The sequence below is a fragment of the Oenanthe melanoleuca genome, chromosome 2 (genome assembly GCF_029582105.1).
Source record: "Oenanthe melanoleuca isolate GR-GAL-2019-014 chromosome 2, OMel1.0, whole genome shotgun sequence".
Taxonomy (NCBI): Eukaryota; Metazoa; Chordata; class Aves; order Passeriformes; family Muscicapidae; genus Oenanthe; species Oenanthe melanoleuca.
In genome coordinates, this window is record NC_079335.1 from 50,613,070 (window position 1) to 50,630,755 (window position 17,686).

The 17,686-nt window shown below is 37.7% G+C and overlaps 1 protein-coding gene across 2 annotated transcripts in view; it reads left to right on the forward strand.

Moving 5' to 3' along the window:
• The window catches only part of ANKRD12 (ankyrin repeat domain 12), a 59,412-nt gene that overhangs the window by 39,484 nt on the left and 2,242 nt on the right, over positions 1–17,686 (forward strand). For both annotated transcript variants that reach the window (XM_056483653.1, XM_056483654.1), the window contains 4 exons: positions 143–290; positions 2,681–7,368; positions 13,377–13,475; positions 15,608–15,751. In XM_056483653.1, coding sequence (XP_056339628.1) covers positions 143–290; positions 2,681–7,368; positions 13,377–13,475; positions 15,608–15,751 — 5,079 coding nt within the window. The remainder of the gene's footprint in view (positions 1–142; positions 291–2,680; positions 7,369–13,376; positions 13,476–15,607; positions 15,752–17,686) is intronic.

Genomic DNA, 17,686 nt, shown 5'->3' on the forward strand with positions numbered 1-17,686 from the left:
AGTCTTGCTTTCCAGTCTCAGTATCATAGATAGGATTTAGAATTGCATATCATGTTACTCATATTTCGTATGCAGCAGCAGATTTTTATGCTGGTCAATTATGTTGTGGATAAACTAAAAGTTACTTTATTTAATGCTGCAGATTGTGAAGCTGTTGCTTCGACACGGTGGAAATCCATTTCAAGCTAATAAACACGGGGAAAGACCTGTTGATGTTGCTGAAACTGAAGAACTAGAAATGCTGTTGAAAAGAGAGGTGCCCATCTCTGATGATGAGGACAGTTGCTCAGGTAAAAGTAGCTATTTAACTGCATACTTAAATGCATCATTTCATCTAAGGTTAAGTGGTCTTAATCTTTTGTGGAGTGTTAGCTATTAAGACTTCCTGCAGGTAACAATTGATACTGCTAAGGTTGTTTTCCACTTTTATTTTTAGAGGTAGTTTGTTAAATTTTCAATTGAATTATCTGAAATGTGAATTTATTTATTTTTTATTTTTCTCTCTGTCTTTAATAAGCCATTCCCACTTTGCAAATCAGCTTTATATTGGAAGGATGGTTTTACCAGAGACAGATATAGAGGAAAACACTTTATTTGTTATGATACAGCATGTTTCTGAGATGGTTTGTTTCATGGTGAAAATTATCTCCAAAGTCACTTACTTCCCACCTTTAGTAGATGAATCAGGAGTCAGTGTTTCACATGGGTGTAACTTAGTTACTTAGTGTAGAAAATTTCCTGCCAGTGGGGGAACCACTGGTTTCTGTAGGTGACCAGGTGAGTAACTTGCTGAAGTGGAGGCAGTAATTCTTGGTTCCTCCTGTGTTTCTGCTGATTGATGAGTATGTAACACCTCTTGGAGCAGAGAAAGAATTGTTGCCTCCTCAGAAGCAAAAGATTCTTGACCATGAGTAACTTACTTGAGTGCCAGGCAAGAACTTTTCATTTGGCTTCATTTGACAGAATCTTCAACAATTCAGAATCTTTTAGGTAAAAGAAATGAGGTGGATTGAAAACAGGCTGAACACCTAGGCCAGAAGGGTGGTGGTTAGTGGCACAGAGTTTATTTGGAGGCCAGTAACTGCCTGTGTAGCTTGGATCAATACTGCATCCACTCCTGTTTAACACCTTCATTAATAATTGGGGTGGAGTGTACCATCGAGAAGTTTCCTAATAGCACAGAACTGGGGGTTCTGAGGAGGAGTGAGTAGTGCATCAGAGTTGTGCTGCCATCCAGAGGAACCTCACTGTGTTGGAGAAATGGGCTTGTGGGAATCTCATGTAGTTCAACAAGGAGAAGTGCGAAGTCCTGCAGCGGGGGAGGAACAACCATGCAAGCAGCAGTGCAGGCTGGGATCTGTCCAGCTGGGAAAATAGCTTTGCCGAAAGGACCCTGGGTCATGGTGAGCAACACGAGCTTAACCATGAGCTGGTAACGTGCCCTTGCTACAAAGGCCAGTGGTGTCCCAGGCTGCATTAGGAGGAATGTTGTCAGCAGGCTGAGGGAGGTGATCCTTTGCCTCTGCTCAGCACTGGTGAGGCCACAGCTGGAGTGCTGGGTCCAGTTCTGGGCTCCCCAGTGCAGGAGAGACATTGACATAATGGAAAGAGTCCAGAAAAGGGCCAGGAAGATGATAAAAAGCCTGGAAAAGCTAAGGCGTGGGGGAATCTTGTTGATGTGTAAAAATACTCAAGGGGAGGTTGTGAAGAGGACAGAGCTGGGCTCTTGTCAATTGTACACAGTGACAGGACCAGAGGCAATGGGCATACAGTGAAACACAGGAAGTTCCCTCTGAACAGCAGGAAACATTTTTTTCACTGTGAGAATGACCAAGCAGTGGCATAGGTTGGCCAGGGAGGCTGTGGAGTCTCCCACCTTGGAGATAATTTTAAAGCTTTCTGAGCAGAGTCCGGGGCAGCTGGCTCTTGGTGTCCCTGCTTGAGCAGGGCAGGTTGAACTAGATTATCTCCAAAGATCCCTTCCAGCCTCAACCATTCTGTGATCAGCACATGAAAAAGACCATCATGTCACATGATTATAAAAATTGGTTTCTCTTTTCCAAACAAATAAATAAAACCCATCCCCCAGGAATGTTTTCTATTCAAAATTTCACTATACTTCAAGGAAAAAAAGTCATATTGCTATATGTTCTGATATAATGTAACTCTTCTGGCATTAGAATAACCTGAGATACATTGTGTGGCCCTTCTGTTCTAAGGGTCAGTTGTGGCATCACTTCACAGAATCACCTTCAGCTTAGTTGAAAACACTAATCTTAAGACAAATATTTTTACATATGTGTAATAGAAACTTGTTGCTATTTAGTAATTGATTCCTCAACAGTCTCTCTGTACAGGTATTTTAAGAGTCAGGTTATACAGGAATTATGTACAATAGGTGAGATTTTCAATGTTTAAAGTGTGTTAGTTTTATTAGATATAAATGTTAATTGGTATTTATACATGCCTAAGTAAGAGCTGTAAAGGGAGGGGAAAACTTTGATTTCATTACCATTTTTCTGTTTTCTCTTAAAAGGTTAATTCAAGTGAGAAGTTTTGTTGTGTATTTAAAGTAGGTTTTATTATTTTTTCATTTGTTAAGAGGTGACAGCTCTTTTGTCCTGAAGTGTGACAAGTGTCCCATGGGTCTTCAATTAATTTTTGGTTTTCCTTACTCTAGATTCTGAAGAAGCTCCATCTGTAAATCCTTCCAGTGTAGATGGGAATGTTGATTCAGAAGCAGAAAAGGACTCTGTAGCCAACAAGAGCAAACAAACAGTCTCTAGCAAGGCACCACTTCCATCTGCTCTAGATGAGTATGAGTTCAAAGATGATGATGAAGACGAAATGAAAAAAATGATTGATGACAAGCATATTCTTAGAAAAGACCCAAGGAAAGAAGAGGAGACTGAAGTGGAAAAGACCAGCTTATTTGTGAAACAAGAAAAAGTTGTCCTTTCAAAATCATTCAAAAACAAAAAGCAGAAACCCTCTAGAGTTCTGTATTCAAGTTCTGAAAGTTCAGATGAAGAAATACTTCAGGACAAGAAAATGGTCTCTCCTTGCTCTGTTTCAGACACACCAAATTCTGATGTCAGAGTGAAGAAAGAATATATGGTTACAAATGAACACAAGCAAAAGGGCAAAGTTAAAAGGAAAGTAAAAAATCAAAGCAAAAATAAAGAGAATCAAGAAGTAAAGCAAGAAAAAGAAAATGCTAGAGTAACAAATATAGCTACTTCTGGGTTAGATTCTTTAGATAAAGCTAGAGAGGAAGAAACCTTTAAGAAGTCTTTCACCTCAAAAGAGGATTCTTCTTTACAGCTGTTTCATATCACTGCTGGAAAATCTCCAAAGCATCCCTGTGGGTTAAGTGAAAAGCAGTCAACACCATTAAAGCAAGAAAACACCAAAACTTGCTTATCACCAGGAGGTTCTGAAGTAACATTGCAGCCCGAATTAGTTCGGTATGATCACAACACTGACTCTGATTATCTGGTAGAAAGTTCTAGTGGCAAATCGTGCAAGCACAAAGAAAAAAGTAAGCATCATCAAAAGGATTTTCACTTGGAATTTGGTGAAAAATCTAGTCCTAAAATTAAGGAGGAAGATAATAGCTCAGCATTTGAGAATTCAGAATATTCTTTGAGAAAAATTGACAAGGAAGGTAAAACACTTAAAAAGCATAAATTAAAGCACAAAGAAAGAGAAAAGGAAAAGCACAAAAAGGAACAGGATGGGGAGAGGGAGAAACACAAACATAAAGATAATGTTAAAGAGGTTCAAAGAAGTATTGAGTTTGACAGAGAATTTTGGAAAGAAAACTTTTTCAAAAGTGATGAAAATGATGATACATTGATAAATACAGAACATGAATCTCTTTCTTCAGACAGAAAATCAAAGCTAGAAAAAACTGTGGCAAAAGAAGATAAGTTAGTTAAGGAGAAACAGTTCCAGAAAGAGAGAAGTATTAAAGATGAGAGAGAAAAAGAGAAGAACAAAAAGGAAAATGAGAAGCTTCTCAAGGATGAAAAAACAAAAGATACAAAAGAAGAAAAAGAAGTTACCCTTGCAGATAAAGAAATAGAATTGTTCTGTTTTGGTGTTAAAGATGAGGCAGCCACCGTTCATATAGTAGAAACAGATACTGAAAAGCAGGAAAAGAATTTAAAGGAAAATAAAGAAAAGACAGAAAAGCGATTCTCAATTAAAGAAAAAGATGTTGAAAAGGTAGAAAGAAAACATGGAGAAAAAGAGAAAAAGTTAAAGCATGAATACAAAGTGGAGAAAGAAAAAGCAGAAGTAAATGGAAATACAGAGAAAGTAAAGGAGAAGTCCAGTTTTCAGCAAGCAGAAAGGTGCCATAAGGAAAATGATAAAGTAAAAAGCATGAGTGCTCTTAAAAAAGTTGATGACAAGGAAAGAAATAAAGAAAAAACTGATAAAAAGCATGATAAAGAAAAGGCCGATAAAGACAGACATTGGGCTGAAAGCAAAGAAAAACACTGTACTGAAAGAAAAGTCAAACAGTCTGAGAAAGAATCTGAATATACTAAATCAGAAAAAAATAGAAATAAAGAAAAGGAATTTGAAAAAAAAGACAAATCCAAAGACAAGGAGACCTCATCATTAGCAAGCTCAAAACATGTGCAAGAGGAAAGGAGATGCACTATTACTGAAAGTAATAAAACAGTTCATGACAAACTGTCATCTTTGAAAGAAAAACCAAAAGATGATTTGTTGAAAATTCCAGATGGTAGAGAGAAAGATAAAAAAGATAAAGATATAGACAGATACAAAGAGAGAGACAAGCACAAAGATAAACTGCATCAGAGTGGTTTGCTTAAACTAAAACTTGAACATGAAAAACTAAAGCCTAAACCAGCTCCTGCACTGAAGGATGCTCGGCCTAAAGAAAAAAGATTAGTCAACGATGATTTAATGCAAACTAGTTTCGAAAGAATGCTTAGCCTTAAAGATCTGGAAATAGAGCAGTGGCATAGAAAGCATAAAGAAAAAATAAAACAGAAAGAGAAGGAACGTTTGAGAAACCGCACTTGTTCAGAGCATAACAAAATGAAGGAAAAACCCAAACACTCAATAGCTGAAGTAAAAGGCAAAGAACTGATTCGTTCAAAAAGTTCAGAGTTGCCAGATGTTTGTATGAAGGAAAAACAGCAGAAAGAAGCTACAAGTAATAGATCACAGTCAGTAGATACGAGAAGTGTCAGTGTTCCAAAGCCTTCCTTGGCTCTAGATAATTCAAATAGATCCCCCAAATCTGAAAGTGAAAAGATAGGGCTGAGCTCCAGGTCAGTGTCTATGGTTTCTGTTGCGAGCTCTGAGGATTCTTGCCATACCACAGTAACTACTCCAAGGCCTGTAATCGAATATGATTCAGACTTTATGCCAGAAGGTTCTGATTCCCAAATGTCTTTTTCACAGTCACCATTTTTGGCAAGTGCCAAATCACCAGCCCTTGTGGAAAAAGAGGCCGATGGTCTTGCTGAGTTGCCAGATCGCATTAAGCCACCTTTCATCAACAGGCTCCCACAAATGTATGTTAGATCAGCATCTGCTGAAGATGTTAAGTTGGTTTTAAATGAGTGTAGGCCTGTCATAGAGGTTCGAAGATGCAGCATGCCTGCTGCAGTTTCTGAACACAGCAAACAGCCTCAAACATCAGAAGAAAACAGCCAGAACGCTCTGCCATCAGCTCAGACTCATGGTAGCACTTCTCCTAAACCAGAACTACTGTGCAGCACACTTGAAAGAGATTTTCAAAGCAGTGTGACTGTTCTGCAGTCAAACTTCACATCATCTCCAAATAGAGCTGTTAGCAACAAGCAGGCAACAATGGGGATAAGTACCATTAAAGATGCTGCTCAGATGAGCCCTTCAGATGACTCTGACATGCATTTAGAGCCATGTAGTCAAAGTGGTGTGACTCAGCAAACCAAACCATGGGATGTGCCTTTTGACAGACTTAATTCGTTAAACAGTGACTTTAACAGCTCAGGTTGTGGTGTATCAGAGCAAGATCCTAAAAGCATTATAGCAGTGCATAGTTCTGAGAGCAGGACATTAAATGAGCAGCAAGTATCTGAATTTTTGCCTCAGCACCCTGAAATTAAGGGAGGTTCCAGTTCTCAAGACTCTGCATCATTTTTGCCTTCACAGTCGCCTTGTTCTTTATCTGTCCAGCCACTTCCAGTTGTGTCAAAACACGTTTCTTTACCAGGCATGGTGAGTCAAGATTCAGCATTGGTACAGCAGCAAAATGTTATTCAGACTGCAACTTCTGCTTTGGATACAGATGCTGTTAGTACCAGAGAGCTGGAAAATGCTTTCTTCCCTTCAAACATTAAGACAACTGATGCATCCATGGCTGTATATTCTGAGAGCTCTGTAAAAGATATTTCACAGAGCTATGAAAGAGTGAATGATTTTCCAGTGGTACCATTAGAGAAAGATAGTCCTGAAAGTGATAGCAGTTCACAGTTAAATGTGAATTCATACTCATCCAGTAAAGTTTGTAAGAATGCCGTGGGTGAAGTGGATGGTAACACAGCAGATACTTCAGATATTAGGAATGAAAAAGACCAACGAGAAAAGTTGGTCTCTGTGCATGTTGTTGATAGTAGAGCCAATGCTGATCTTTGTGAGCCTAGTTCAGGAATGTCAAAGGGAATTACAAATGAATTGGTTAATAAAAGCCCCTGTACTGCAGACAGAGAAAATGTGTTGGCAGGTGATCCACCGCAGTACTCCTCTCTGTCCAATTTGGAAAATAGTTCACAGAAGATTGCACAGGAAGAGGTGCATAAATACAGCCAGATAGTTAAAGTAGAAGAAGAAGTTGCTGAGGATCAGAAGATGGAACAGCAAGAAGTACCTCAAAGAATCACGAGGAACAGAGCAAATTTGCTTGCTAACCAGGGCAAGCAGAATCCTCTTGGCTGTACACAAACATCAGAAAAAGAGTCTGAATCATCAGCATCTATGAAAGCAAGAATTAGATTAACTGAAGATGATGATGCTCAGGTTCATCATCCACGTAAAAGGAAGGTGTCACGAGTGCCTCAGCCTGTGCAAGCGAACCCTTCTTTGCTGCAGGCCAAGGAGAAGACCCAGCAGTCACTGGCAGCTATTGTTGATTCTTTGAAACTTGAAGAGATTCAGCCATACAGTTCTGAGAGAGCAAACCCCTATTTTGAATACTTGCACATAAGGAAGAAAATAGAAGAGAAGCGTAAATTGCTGTGCAGTGTTATTCCTCAGGCACCTCAATATTATGATGAGTATGTGACCTTCAATGGTTCCTACCTGCTGGATGGCAATCCCCTGAGCAAGATATGCATCCCAACTGTAAGTAACATGGTCTTTCAATATGCAGTGCAATGAAGGGCATGTTTTGGTTTTATTTTTGTGACTTCCATATTCTTACTAACTTATCTGAATATTCTGCTTTAAGCAGTAAGTTGACATATGTCAAATTAATATTGGTTAATAGCATCGTGTTTAAAAGCCCCATTGACTGGAAATACAAACAGTGATTTCACAGTCACTATAAGACAAACCAAGTATGACACCTGTCAAGGGCATACAGACAAACACTATATTTCAAAGTATGTAAAGCCTACTCTTTCAGAAGTGAAGTCAATTATTGAGAGCTTCTCTGAATTTCTGCTGTCAGTAATTTCATTAAAACTATGTACTCAAAGCTGTTTCATTTGCAGGGGGGTAAAAGTGCAGTGCTTCAAAATACTAAGTCCATTGCCAAATGTTCTAAGGAGGAGAGTGCCTCCCAGCTATCTCAAAAGCAGCAAATACAATCTGCCGTGTCCTGGCATTTATAATCCATCCATCTCAAGTGTTCATAATTTCATTAAATAATGTCAAGATTTTTCTCCTTTTTACTGAAGCACGTCTGTAGTTCAGAGACATTAGTTTAGGTCTAAGTTCTATATTTCTGAATAGATAAATTATTATGTCAGCTCATCTAAGATAACTCACTCACCCTTACTTGAGAGTAAAAAAGCTTTAGCTTTTTCCATTAGTTGAGGATTTTTTTGATGAAGCAATGAATAGAAGTTTAATGTGTAAATTAAAACTGCTTTGTTACGCAGCTAGTCTTAGTTCCCTGTACAAGCTGTTTATTCTCAGTTTTTTAGAAATAGTAGGCCAGTTATAGTCTGAGGAAAGATTGACCCTTTTACAAGGTCTGTAAGTGAACCAGGGTGTATGGTAAGCTTGACCACAGTGTATCAGGCTGTCAGTCTTCCCAAGTCTACAAATCTTTCTCAGTAGCTGTTGCAGCTTCTGTAACATCTTTATCACTGGAGGCATTTTTTTTTTTATTTTTTTTTTTTTAAGCTGCTGCTAGTCAAGTACATACTGTTTCCAAGCTACAGCTTACTGCTTTGGCATCACACTTCAGTGCTTAATGTGGGATAAGTGGAAAGTAGAGAAGCATGGCATATATTTTTCCCTGGCCCATCTCCTACCTGAGCAATAGAATTCAATTCCCAATCATAAATGGCAATGTGTGTAGACACCATAAGGAGGGCAGAGTTTTTGACTTGATATTAAACACTGCCTTAGAATTCCTTCCTGTCTCTGTTGCTTTTTATAATAGGGTCTCTGCAGTTAATGAAAATAAATGTAGGTGTTGGAGAACAAAATCTCAGGGAACAGGTTCAGAAAATGCCAGAGATGAATGTGCGGTTCCTGTTCTCAATGATTTTTAATTAATTATTGAGAAGAAAAATTGATAAAAATGTAAATATGTAATCGAAGGATTACAGTTACTGATTTTGTCTAATTTAGATTTCTGGTTTGCTTCCTTATGCATACATGTTCTGATGGTAATGATGTTTCAAACAGTTGATTGTTTTGTGTATATACTTGGGTGGTCCTGGTAGTACTCCACAGATGTAGAGAGAACAGATGGAATTTCTTATTTCAAGCTCCTAGAAGCAAAAAGGAAGAATATAAATTTTGAGAACCCGAAGTGAATTATTAAGAAATTGGTGGCTCTTTTCATCAGAGCTAAAGTGTAAGAAAAAGCACGAGTTTTGTTCTAAATAAGAAGATACTCTAAGCAACTCAGTTTTGTTTGTGTGAAAAATCTCCCATGTGGCTAAGTGCTTTATTTAATTACTATCACTTGTGTAGGTGTAAAATTTTGATTAAACTTTTCATGTTTCCTTTCAGAAAAAAAATAAATGGTTAAAAAAATTGGCAATAGTTCAGATTTAATATATCGGCAGAATTTGCTTGTGTACACAGTTTAATAATTTTATTTTGTCACCATCGAAAAATCACAATCATAATAATTCCTTTTAGAAATATCATAAAAAGGAGTATTGCTAAACCAAGGATCATTTCATTCTCAGAAAGGAGTGTTTGTTTATTGTAGACATTGTCCAACAAAGTGAAAATAAAGGCTAAGCCTAGTCTGTCTGGAATAGAGAAATATTAATAGCATGTTGTTATGCCTATAATGCAGAATTTAGTAAGCAATTATAAAATTATGTTTTTGTCGAGTTTGTTTTACCTTTTTTTTCCTTTGATTTTCTAGTGATTCTCTGTTAACCAAATTTTTGCCTCATCAATTTACATAGAGGGAAAGTAGATACTCTTTCTTTAATTATTGCTGTGTTACAGATATCCTTTGTGTAGGCCTATGTGAAGACCATATATTTAGCTCTGATACTCAGACTCAGAATGGTTGGTGTAACATACTGTTCTCTGCATTGGAATTTTAATGATGCACTGTAGTTTATCTGATGAACTTCAAATGTGCTGTAGGTGGGAACCAGGAGATGGTGTGCTAAAACCTTTTTTCCACTCCCTTGTTTATATATTGTAATTTACAGCCCTGATCACCTAAGGCTGTGAGAGTATTCACATATGAATTATGGCTTCCCTCTCACCAGTACAAATACAAAACATAAGGTACGAGACATCAGGTCAGTTCAAAATAGAAGGAAACAAATCTGAATCTTCTAACAGAGTAAATTTCAATTGTACTTGGCTCTGTTGCCTTTCAGATTGTTCTATGTTCTACAGGGTTCAGTCACCTTTATCTGTATTGTTTCCTGAGAGGAGATACCAGAATGATTCACTGCCAGCCTCCAGTGGCTGTCTAGCAGATGTGTTTCTAATAAAGTCTAGTCTCCCTGGCATTGCTGTAGAAACTCAAGTGGTAAAATCTAATTTTAGGGTTATTACCAGAAACTTGATTTCAAAATGCATGAAATAGAGCATTAGAGCAGGCCAGTTGTTTGGATGACATAGAAGAGTAGAGGTTTGTAGCAGGCACAAATGGGGATTGAAGTTTTATAGAGTGAAGAGTTGATGCTGTTACTGCAGTTGTTTTGAAGCATGAAAGGCCTGCAGGAAAGTTGCTGATGGATTTTGGAGATGGGGAGGGCATGTCTTGAATATGAGCTCTTGCCAATCAAACCTGCTCTAATGGCTGGCTCCAGGTGAGGTGGAGCAGAGGCACAAGGCCAAGTTATGTCTGGCTTTTCTGGGTCGTTTCTCAGACTGGGAACAGAAAATTCTCTGAAGCAGGCAGGGCCCCTTTATTTCCCTCTCTTCTGTATGGAGTGTGGGCCCTTAAGAAAACAGCTTGATGTTTTGTTTATGCAAAAAAAGAGGGCACCTTTTTTTGTGGTGTTTAGTTTCATGCTCTGTTCTCGCAAGTCCCACCTATGTGTTTGTATTTTCCCTACGCAATTTTTTTGTATTCTCTTTAGCAGCGGTTTCCTTGACTAGAAGGTCCCAGAGGCTCCTCTGGCTGTTGCTCTCTCAAAACCTTTAAGTTAGACTTTCTCAGAGAAACCAATTTCCTTTGTCTGAGTCCAGTGCTGGTTCACAAGCTGGGATTTCCAGCAGGTGGTGTGCGCCTGCCTGAATCCTGTGTTCAGGCCCTTAAGGATCTGAGGCTCACTCTTCCCAAGTTTCCAAGAAGAGAGGAAAAACCAGATCATTCCATAAATTACTGTAACCAAATCTAGTATTTAGCTGTACGTTTTGGCAGGTGGTGCTGGGCTGGGCGAAAGTCAAGAGTTTATGGATGTATCCACTGGCAATAGGGATTCTGGGGTCATGGAGACTTGTCAGTGTCACACAAGTCTGAACATGATCTGTGTTCAGGGCTGAACATAATCTGCTAAAACAGAGTTCTACATATTTAAATAAAAGTCCACACAGTTCTGCTGTCTAGGTGATCAGCTCCTTGTCAGGTTATTTCTATGGTGTTGATCCTCATTTTTCTTGTGCAATTAAACTGTAAATTTAAGGGAATAACATTTTACAATATTTGTCACAGGACAAGGGTGAATGGTGTCAGACTGAGAGCAGATTTAGATTACATACTAGGAAAAAATTCACCACTGTGAGAGTGGTGAGACACTGGAGCAGGTTGCCATGAGAAACTGGATGCCTCATCCCTGGAAGTGTTCAGTGGATGGGGCCTTGAGTAACCTGGTCTAGTGGGTGGCATCCCTGCACATGGCAGGGGGCTTGGAACTCGATGACCCATAAGGTCCCTTCCTACCCAGACCATTCTGTGATTCTGTGAAATTGTTCAGATGATATGGATGCTTGCCAGCTCTGAAATTTTTATTTCCAGAAAATTTAGGTCCATAAACCCAAAGCTTATCTATAGACAGTGTCTTAATCTTGCTTCTTATCTGTGTGTTTTTCTGTAAGCAAAGGAACAGAGATTTTTGGAGATGTTTTGGGTTTATTAAAATTAAAGCTTGATATTACTTACAAGCATCTTGACTTTTTCAATTGAAAGATTGTGACAGCACTACTGTACTGTACCATGAATGCAAAGTTTTCAGGTAAAACTAGACTATATGGGGTATATTTGTTTTAATACTGATGTTTTACACAAAATGGTATATGCCATAAACATTACTGTTTAGAGCCAGACTGTTTTTACTGAGAAAAATTAAGTGTATCTTATTCTGTAGTTTGAAATGTGAAGGAGTTGAATGTCATTTTATACCATATAACAATTTAATAAAAGAAATGCAATTGGTTATTCATATTTATGTTCTATAATTCCAGAGACACTGGCTAACTTCCAGTTGGGGAAAAAAATTGTCCCGAAATAATTTTCCAATGTAATAATAATTCAAGCATTTCTGGTAGATAAATCACTACTGGAATGTATAGGTGCAAGATTGATACCAATAATCTAGTTTAATCTAAATGTGTCTGTATTTCCATAATGGATTTATTACTTCTTGACAGTTGAAGGATCTGTTTTGTTGAAAAGAGTTATTTATCTTCCTGTTTGTGTTAGGTACGAGGTAGAGTATAGTTACTGTAGTTACCTATAGCAGGTATGTATTTGAGCTGTAGTTTTTGAGTGTCAGACATAGTAGGTACTGTTTCACCTAGTTTGAATGGGTCTTTCCAAAGCAGTGCCAGTTGTTAAAATCCATGCTGAACTGTCGGATAAAGCTGGCATAAAGGAAAGTAAACTTTGGATGGAGCCTTAAAACTCCCAAGATGTTGATTAGGTGCTTCTCAAAAAGCATCTGATTTCTGCAGTTGCCAGGAGGGTTCCAGGTCAGCCTTGTCAGTGTTTTTCATACAGCTCAGACCAGACTAATTCTGGTTCCTTGCTATAATTGACTGAAGATGCAGAATGTTTATAGTATAGCAACTCAGCAACAACGTTGGTATGTCACTCAAGTCTATTTGATTTTTTAAAATTATTTTCTTTCTTAAGGAGTAAGCTTTTTTAAAAACTTATTTGAATAACTGACAGGAAGAAACACTTTTTCAAGCTACTGTCTGGGTCTCTAGTCTACTTTTTTGTGCTTGCCTGTGTTCTGCATGATTGCAAGATCAGGAGTATGGTTGATTATCTTTTGTGCAGTATAAAATGCTCTTGCCGTTGTATGAATATATCGAGTATTTTGGGGGTTTTTTAAGCAATTTTTTTTTTTGCTTTGCTCTTGCATTTTGCTAATTAGTTTTTATCTTCTCACAATGAACAGCTGTGCTTTAAAAAGTCTTTAAAACTGAAAGCAAGTTGTATTCTTACTATATTCTACAGTATAGTGTTTTAAAAAGAACAGCTATGGAATGCTCTTAATGACTGGTTAAAAACACTGAACAGCTTGAAGCGCCATTTTCACTTGGGTTTATTAATTTTATGGTATGGAATCCTTAAAACATTTTACTGCAAACACATTGAATTCACATAATTAATGGAAAGTGAAAAGGTCATATTTTTCTTTTTTGCTTTTTGTTTCTTGGGATTTTTTTCGATAGATCACATAAGTAACGCTAAATACGTTACATACATATTCACTATACTATTTTTAAAACTTTTCCCACAGATTACACCACCTCCATCACTGTCAGACCCACTTAAGGAACTATTTAAACAACAGGAGGTTGTAAGGATGAAACTACGTTTACAGCACAGTATTGAAAGGGTAAGACTAATTAAATTTTATGTCCTGGATATAAGCTTTAGGAGTCTTTGCCTTTTCACTGAACAGACTACATTTTTATCAGTTAAGCAATGTTTAGAAGTAATCTTCTTTCTATCCAAGTTTATTAATTTGAGAAACTTCTAAGCAGAGGGGGTTTGAACAGCTGTTAGCAGAACCCTCAAGTTAGTAAGAGAGCAGCTTTTTCCTGTTAATTGCTCTTGTTGTCCCTTAATAGTTGTGTCCTAGAGGCAATGGGAAGGAAGCTTCACACTATAGTTTTGAAAGCTAATGATAGTTGTAGACTTCAGAACCAAATTGACTGAGTTAGAAGAATTGAAGACATAGTAAATTCTGTATTGAGAGGATACACGTGTGGCTATAAGACTAAAATATGTTTGGCAATATTCTGCTTAGAAACTGCCTAAAATTATACTAGAACTGTATCTGTAGGCACCACTGATTTTTTGAGCACAGAAATACAGAAAATATTCCTGGTTTAGGCGTATTCTTTATTTTTAGGTTGCCCTTTTTCCTTGGTAACCTAGCTTTAGATGCCATATAGCTTGTTGGGCACAGGCAGAACCCCTTTCTGGGACAGATGTATAAGGATTTCCACATAGTTATACAAGGAGCTGCCACATCAAACCTAGTGTGATGCTTTTTCAATTGACAGTTTCAATGTGGCTTAACAAACCCAGCTGAGGGAGGGCTTTTACTTGAATTTAGTATTTCAGTGAGAAGTATAAAATAAGAAGCACCAAGACTGTAAACATGGTTCAAGTTTTGACTGAAATCAGTTGCAACTAAAAACATTGTGGCCAGCAGAGCAAGGGAGGTGATTCTGTCCCTCTACTCTGCTCTGGTGAGAGCCCTTGTCCCCCAGAGTGCTGCATCCTAGCTCTGGGATCCCCAGTAGAAGGAGGACATGGAGCTGTTGGAGAGAGTCCAGAGAAGAGCAATGAAACTGATGAGAGGGCTGGAGCACTTCTCCTATGGGAAACAGACTGAGAGAGCTGGGGGTGTTCAGCCTGGAAAAGAGAAGGGTCCAGGGAAACTCCATTGGGGCATTTCAGTATGTAAAGGGGCTTATATAAAAGAGGGAAAGTGACTTTTAACACAGTTAAAAGTGATAAGTGATAAGACATGGTGAGATAGTTGTAAATCAAAAGAAGAGATTTAGATTAGAATATTAAGAAGAAATTCTTCATTGTGAGGGTGGTGAGGCACTGGAACAGGTTGCCCAGAGAAGCTGTGGATGCCCCATTCCTGGCAGTGTTCAAGGCCAGGCTGTGTGGAGCCCTGAGCAAACTGGTCTAGTGGAAGGTTCTTGCCCATGGCTGAGGGGTTGTAACTAGATAATCTTTAAGATCCCTTCCAACCCAGATTCTATGGTTCTAATCAAAGGAAAGGTGCTTCTTTTCCTGTTTTCTGAAAAATGGGAAATACATTATAATATTATGATCCACCTTATTTTATTTTGATAAAAATTAGAGCCATTTTATTGTAGAGCAGTAAACACATACAAACATTCTTCTATGTCTTAAAAAATTGTGCATATTCATAGTTATTTTGCTCATATGGGCTGTTCTTCAAATGAAATCCACTTTATACCACTGTAAGTCAAGCTTTGTCAAGTGAGTTGTATTTTTCTTATCTCAGTTTAGGAAAGAATATTTATGCAGCTGTGAATTTGGGGAGTTAATTTTTTTAAACAACATGCAGTATCCTGCAAATTATATTTTTGCTTCAGTTTGCTTGGCCACTGTGCCTGGAGTAAAAGGCTTCACACAGTTAACATTCACAAATCTGTATCCCAACCCTATGCTCCTCCTACCTTTCATCTTTCATCACCCTCATTGACCAGAACTTGCCTCAGTAAGTGGAAACATTCAGCCATCAGTGGAGGCTGGGGCTAAGGAGAAGGTGTTTTCAGTTCTGACATCAGGGACACTCTTTGCATCATTAAATTGAAATTTTGCATTTGATTAGAAGAACAACCCCTCCTACCTTAGCTGGCCATTTCTCACACTGTTCAAAAGCATGAGCCCTAAAAAGAAATGTTTAAATTAGTGGACATTTTTATAAATGCTTAACTTACTCAATGTATATTTATATGTTGGTATCTTACTTAGGAAAAGCTTATTGTCTCTAATGAGCAAGAGGTTCTACGTGTTCACTACCGAGCAGCCAGGACCTTGGCTAATCAAACTCTGCCCTTCAGTGCCTGCACTGTGCTGCTGGATGCTGAGGTGTACAACGTGCCTCTGGATGCTCAGGTAAAGATTTGTCCTCCACAGCTTCAGACAAAAAGGTCTGGCTAGCCTGGCTCAAGCACTTGGTGACAGTTCTGTACCCATAGAAAAATTGTCATTGATTTGCCTGGAGTTAAAATTATGCCCACTGCAGGTTGTTACTTATATTGGGACTCAATTTGGTGTACAGTAATAGGAAGATACGGGTGTGTGTACATGGTTTTTCTGTTTTGTACCATGTCTGGTTTTGTTTTACCTCCTGGAATTATGGGATGGATAGAATAAGAAAATTCCTCTGCTGATTTTTTTATAGAAAACAGATTTCAGTCATAAACAGAACATGTTTTTGAAGCTTACAAATACAGTTTAAACAAGAGCAAAGAAATTATCAGCATCGAAGATCACATCGATCAGTAATCCAGATAACTGGAATGCAGTAGTGTGTGAAGTGATGAAATTTGTTTATGAAACTTGGAAATGTTTTCTGGACGTATCTACATTATACTTTCCTCTTCTGTACAAGGCAGTCACTAGAACTGTACCATAAAAAAAAAGATGACCAACAGTGAAATGTTGAATGCTACTAGATTAAATAACCTCTTTCAAAATTATGTCAGGCTGCATATGACTGACTTGTGCTATGTTATTTACATGTTCAGTGTGGGTATTTAGTCCTGATTAAAACATAATATAAGCAGTGTGCTTCACAGTCTATGTGTGTTTTATGCACTGCCACTCAAAGTTGGCTGCAGCTGTATCTTTAAGAGAAAATAATATTGTGGGATTGGTATTTTGTAGACAGTTTTTTCAACTAACAAACATGGAACCAGCATTTGACACCTGTCACAGTGACTGTAAGAAGCACATCATGCAAGGAGGAAATGTTGATGTTTTGGGTGGAGTAAAAGTATTGATGCATTGATTGTTGGGCATTTTAAAATGAAACACATACATTTCCAACATATGGGAGATTTTTGCATTAGTTTTGGAGCCCTTTTTAGAATTATTACAGCTTCCAGTGTTTCTTCAGTCTGTTACTATGTTTTCCCCCAATCTTTAAAGAACTAGAGCTATGCCCAACAAGGTGATTCAGCAGGAGATAGCAGTTTATGGAGACTATATTGTTATCTCATTTTAAGCTTCATATTGATAAATTTTTAAAACATCATTTACTTAGTACTTCTAACTGATAGGGCAAAAATTCTTCTCTTCCAAAATTCTGAATATCCTTTGCTTTATTTCTGCTCCAATTCATAGGCCTTCAGCTTTTTAGAGATAAAGAACACATGAGTTGTGTACATAACTGCATTTTTGTAGTTAATATTTTACAGTTCTTTTTAGGTGAGATGATTCTGTATTTAAATTTTGTGAAGCAAAAGGAATCTTTGTTCAGGGAAAAGTTGAGGTGTTGTGTGTGCCCCCCAAGTATTGCCATTTTTTTTACCATCTATAAAATAAAAAGAGCAGTAATAAAATGCCTCTCCTTCCCCCTCACTGCTTCAACAGCTTTCTATTTCAGTCTGTGGTAATTTTTCATAGAAAATTACTTTGCATATAATGTTCAGCAAATTATGAAATATTTTATGTAATGGAAATAAATGTTTTATAGTACCAACTTGATGGTTTGATTTAAATTTGTTTAATGAGAAGAATGTAGATACATAAGAAAACATTGTCTTGTAATGCATTTTTCTGTTTTCCTGTTAGCCCATTAGCAAATACTAATTTTCTTCTCTAGAAAGGTCAGTCTTTGCACATTTGGTTGGACTTCTTTTTGTTCTTGTGCTGCAGTGTACAAATTCCTGCAGTGTCTTCTTCCAGAACAGCAGCTTGTTATATTTAGTGGTTATTGTTTAAATGTTAGATTGGCATAGTCTGGCTTTAGCACTATGTATAGGGTATATCTAGTTTCTCACAGTGGGCAGATGTGACATTCTAATCCTTATGAAATAATTTGAA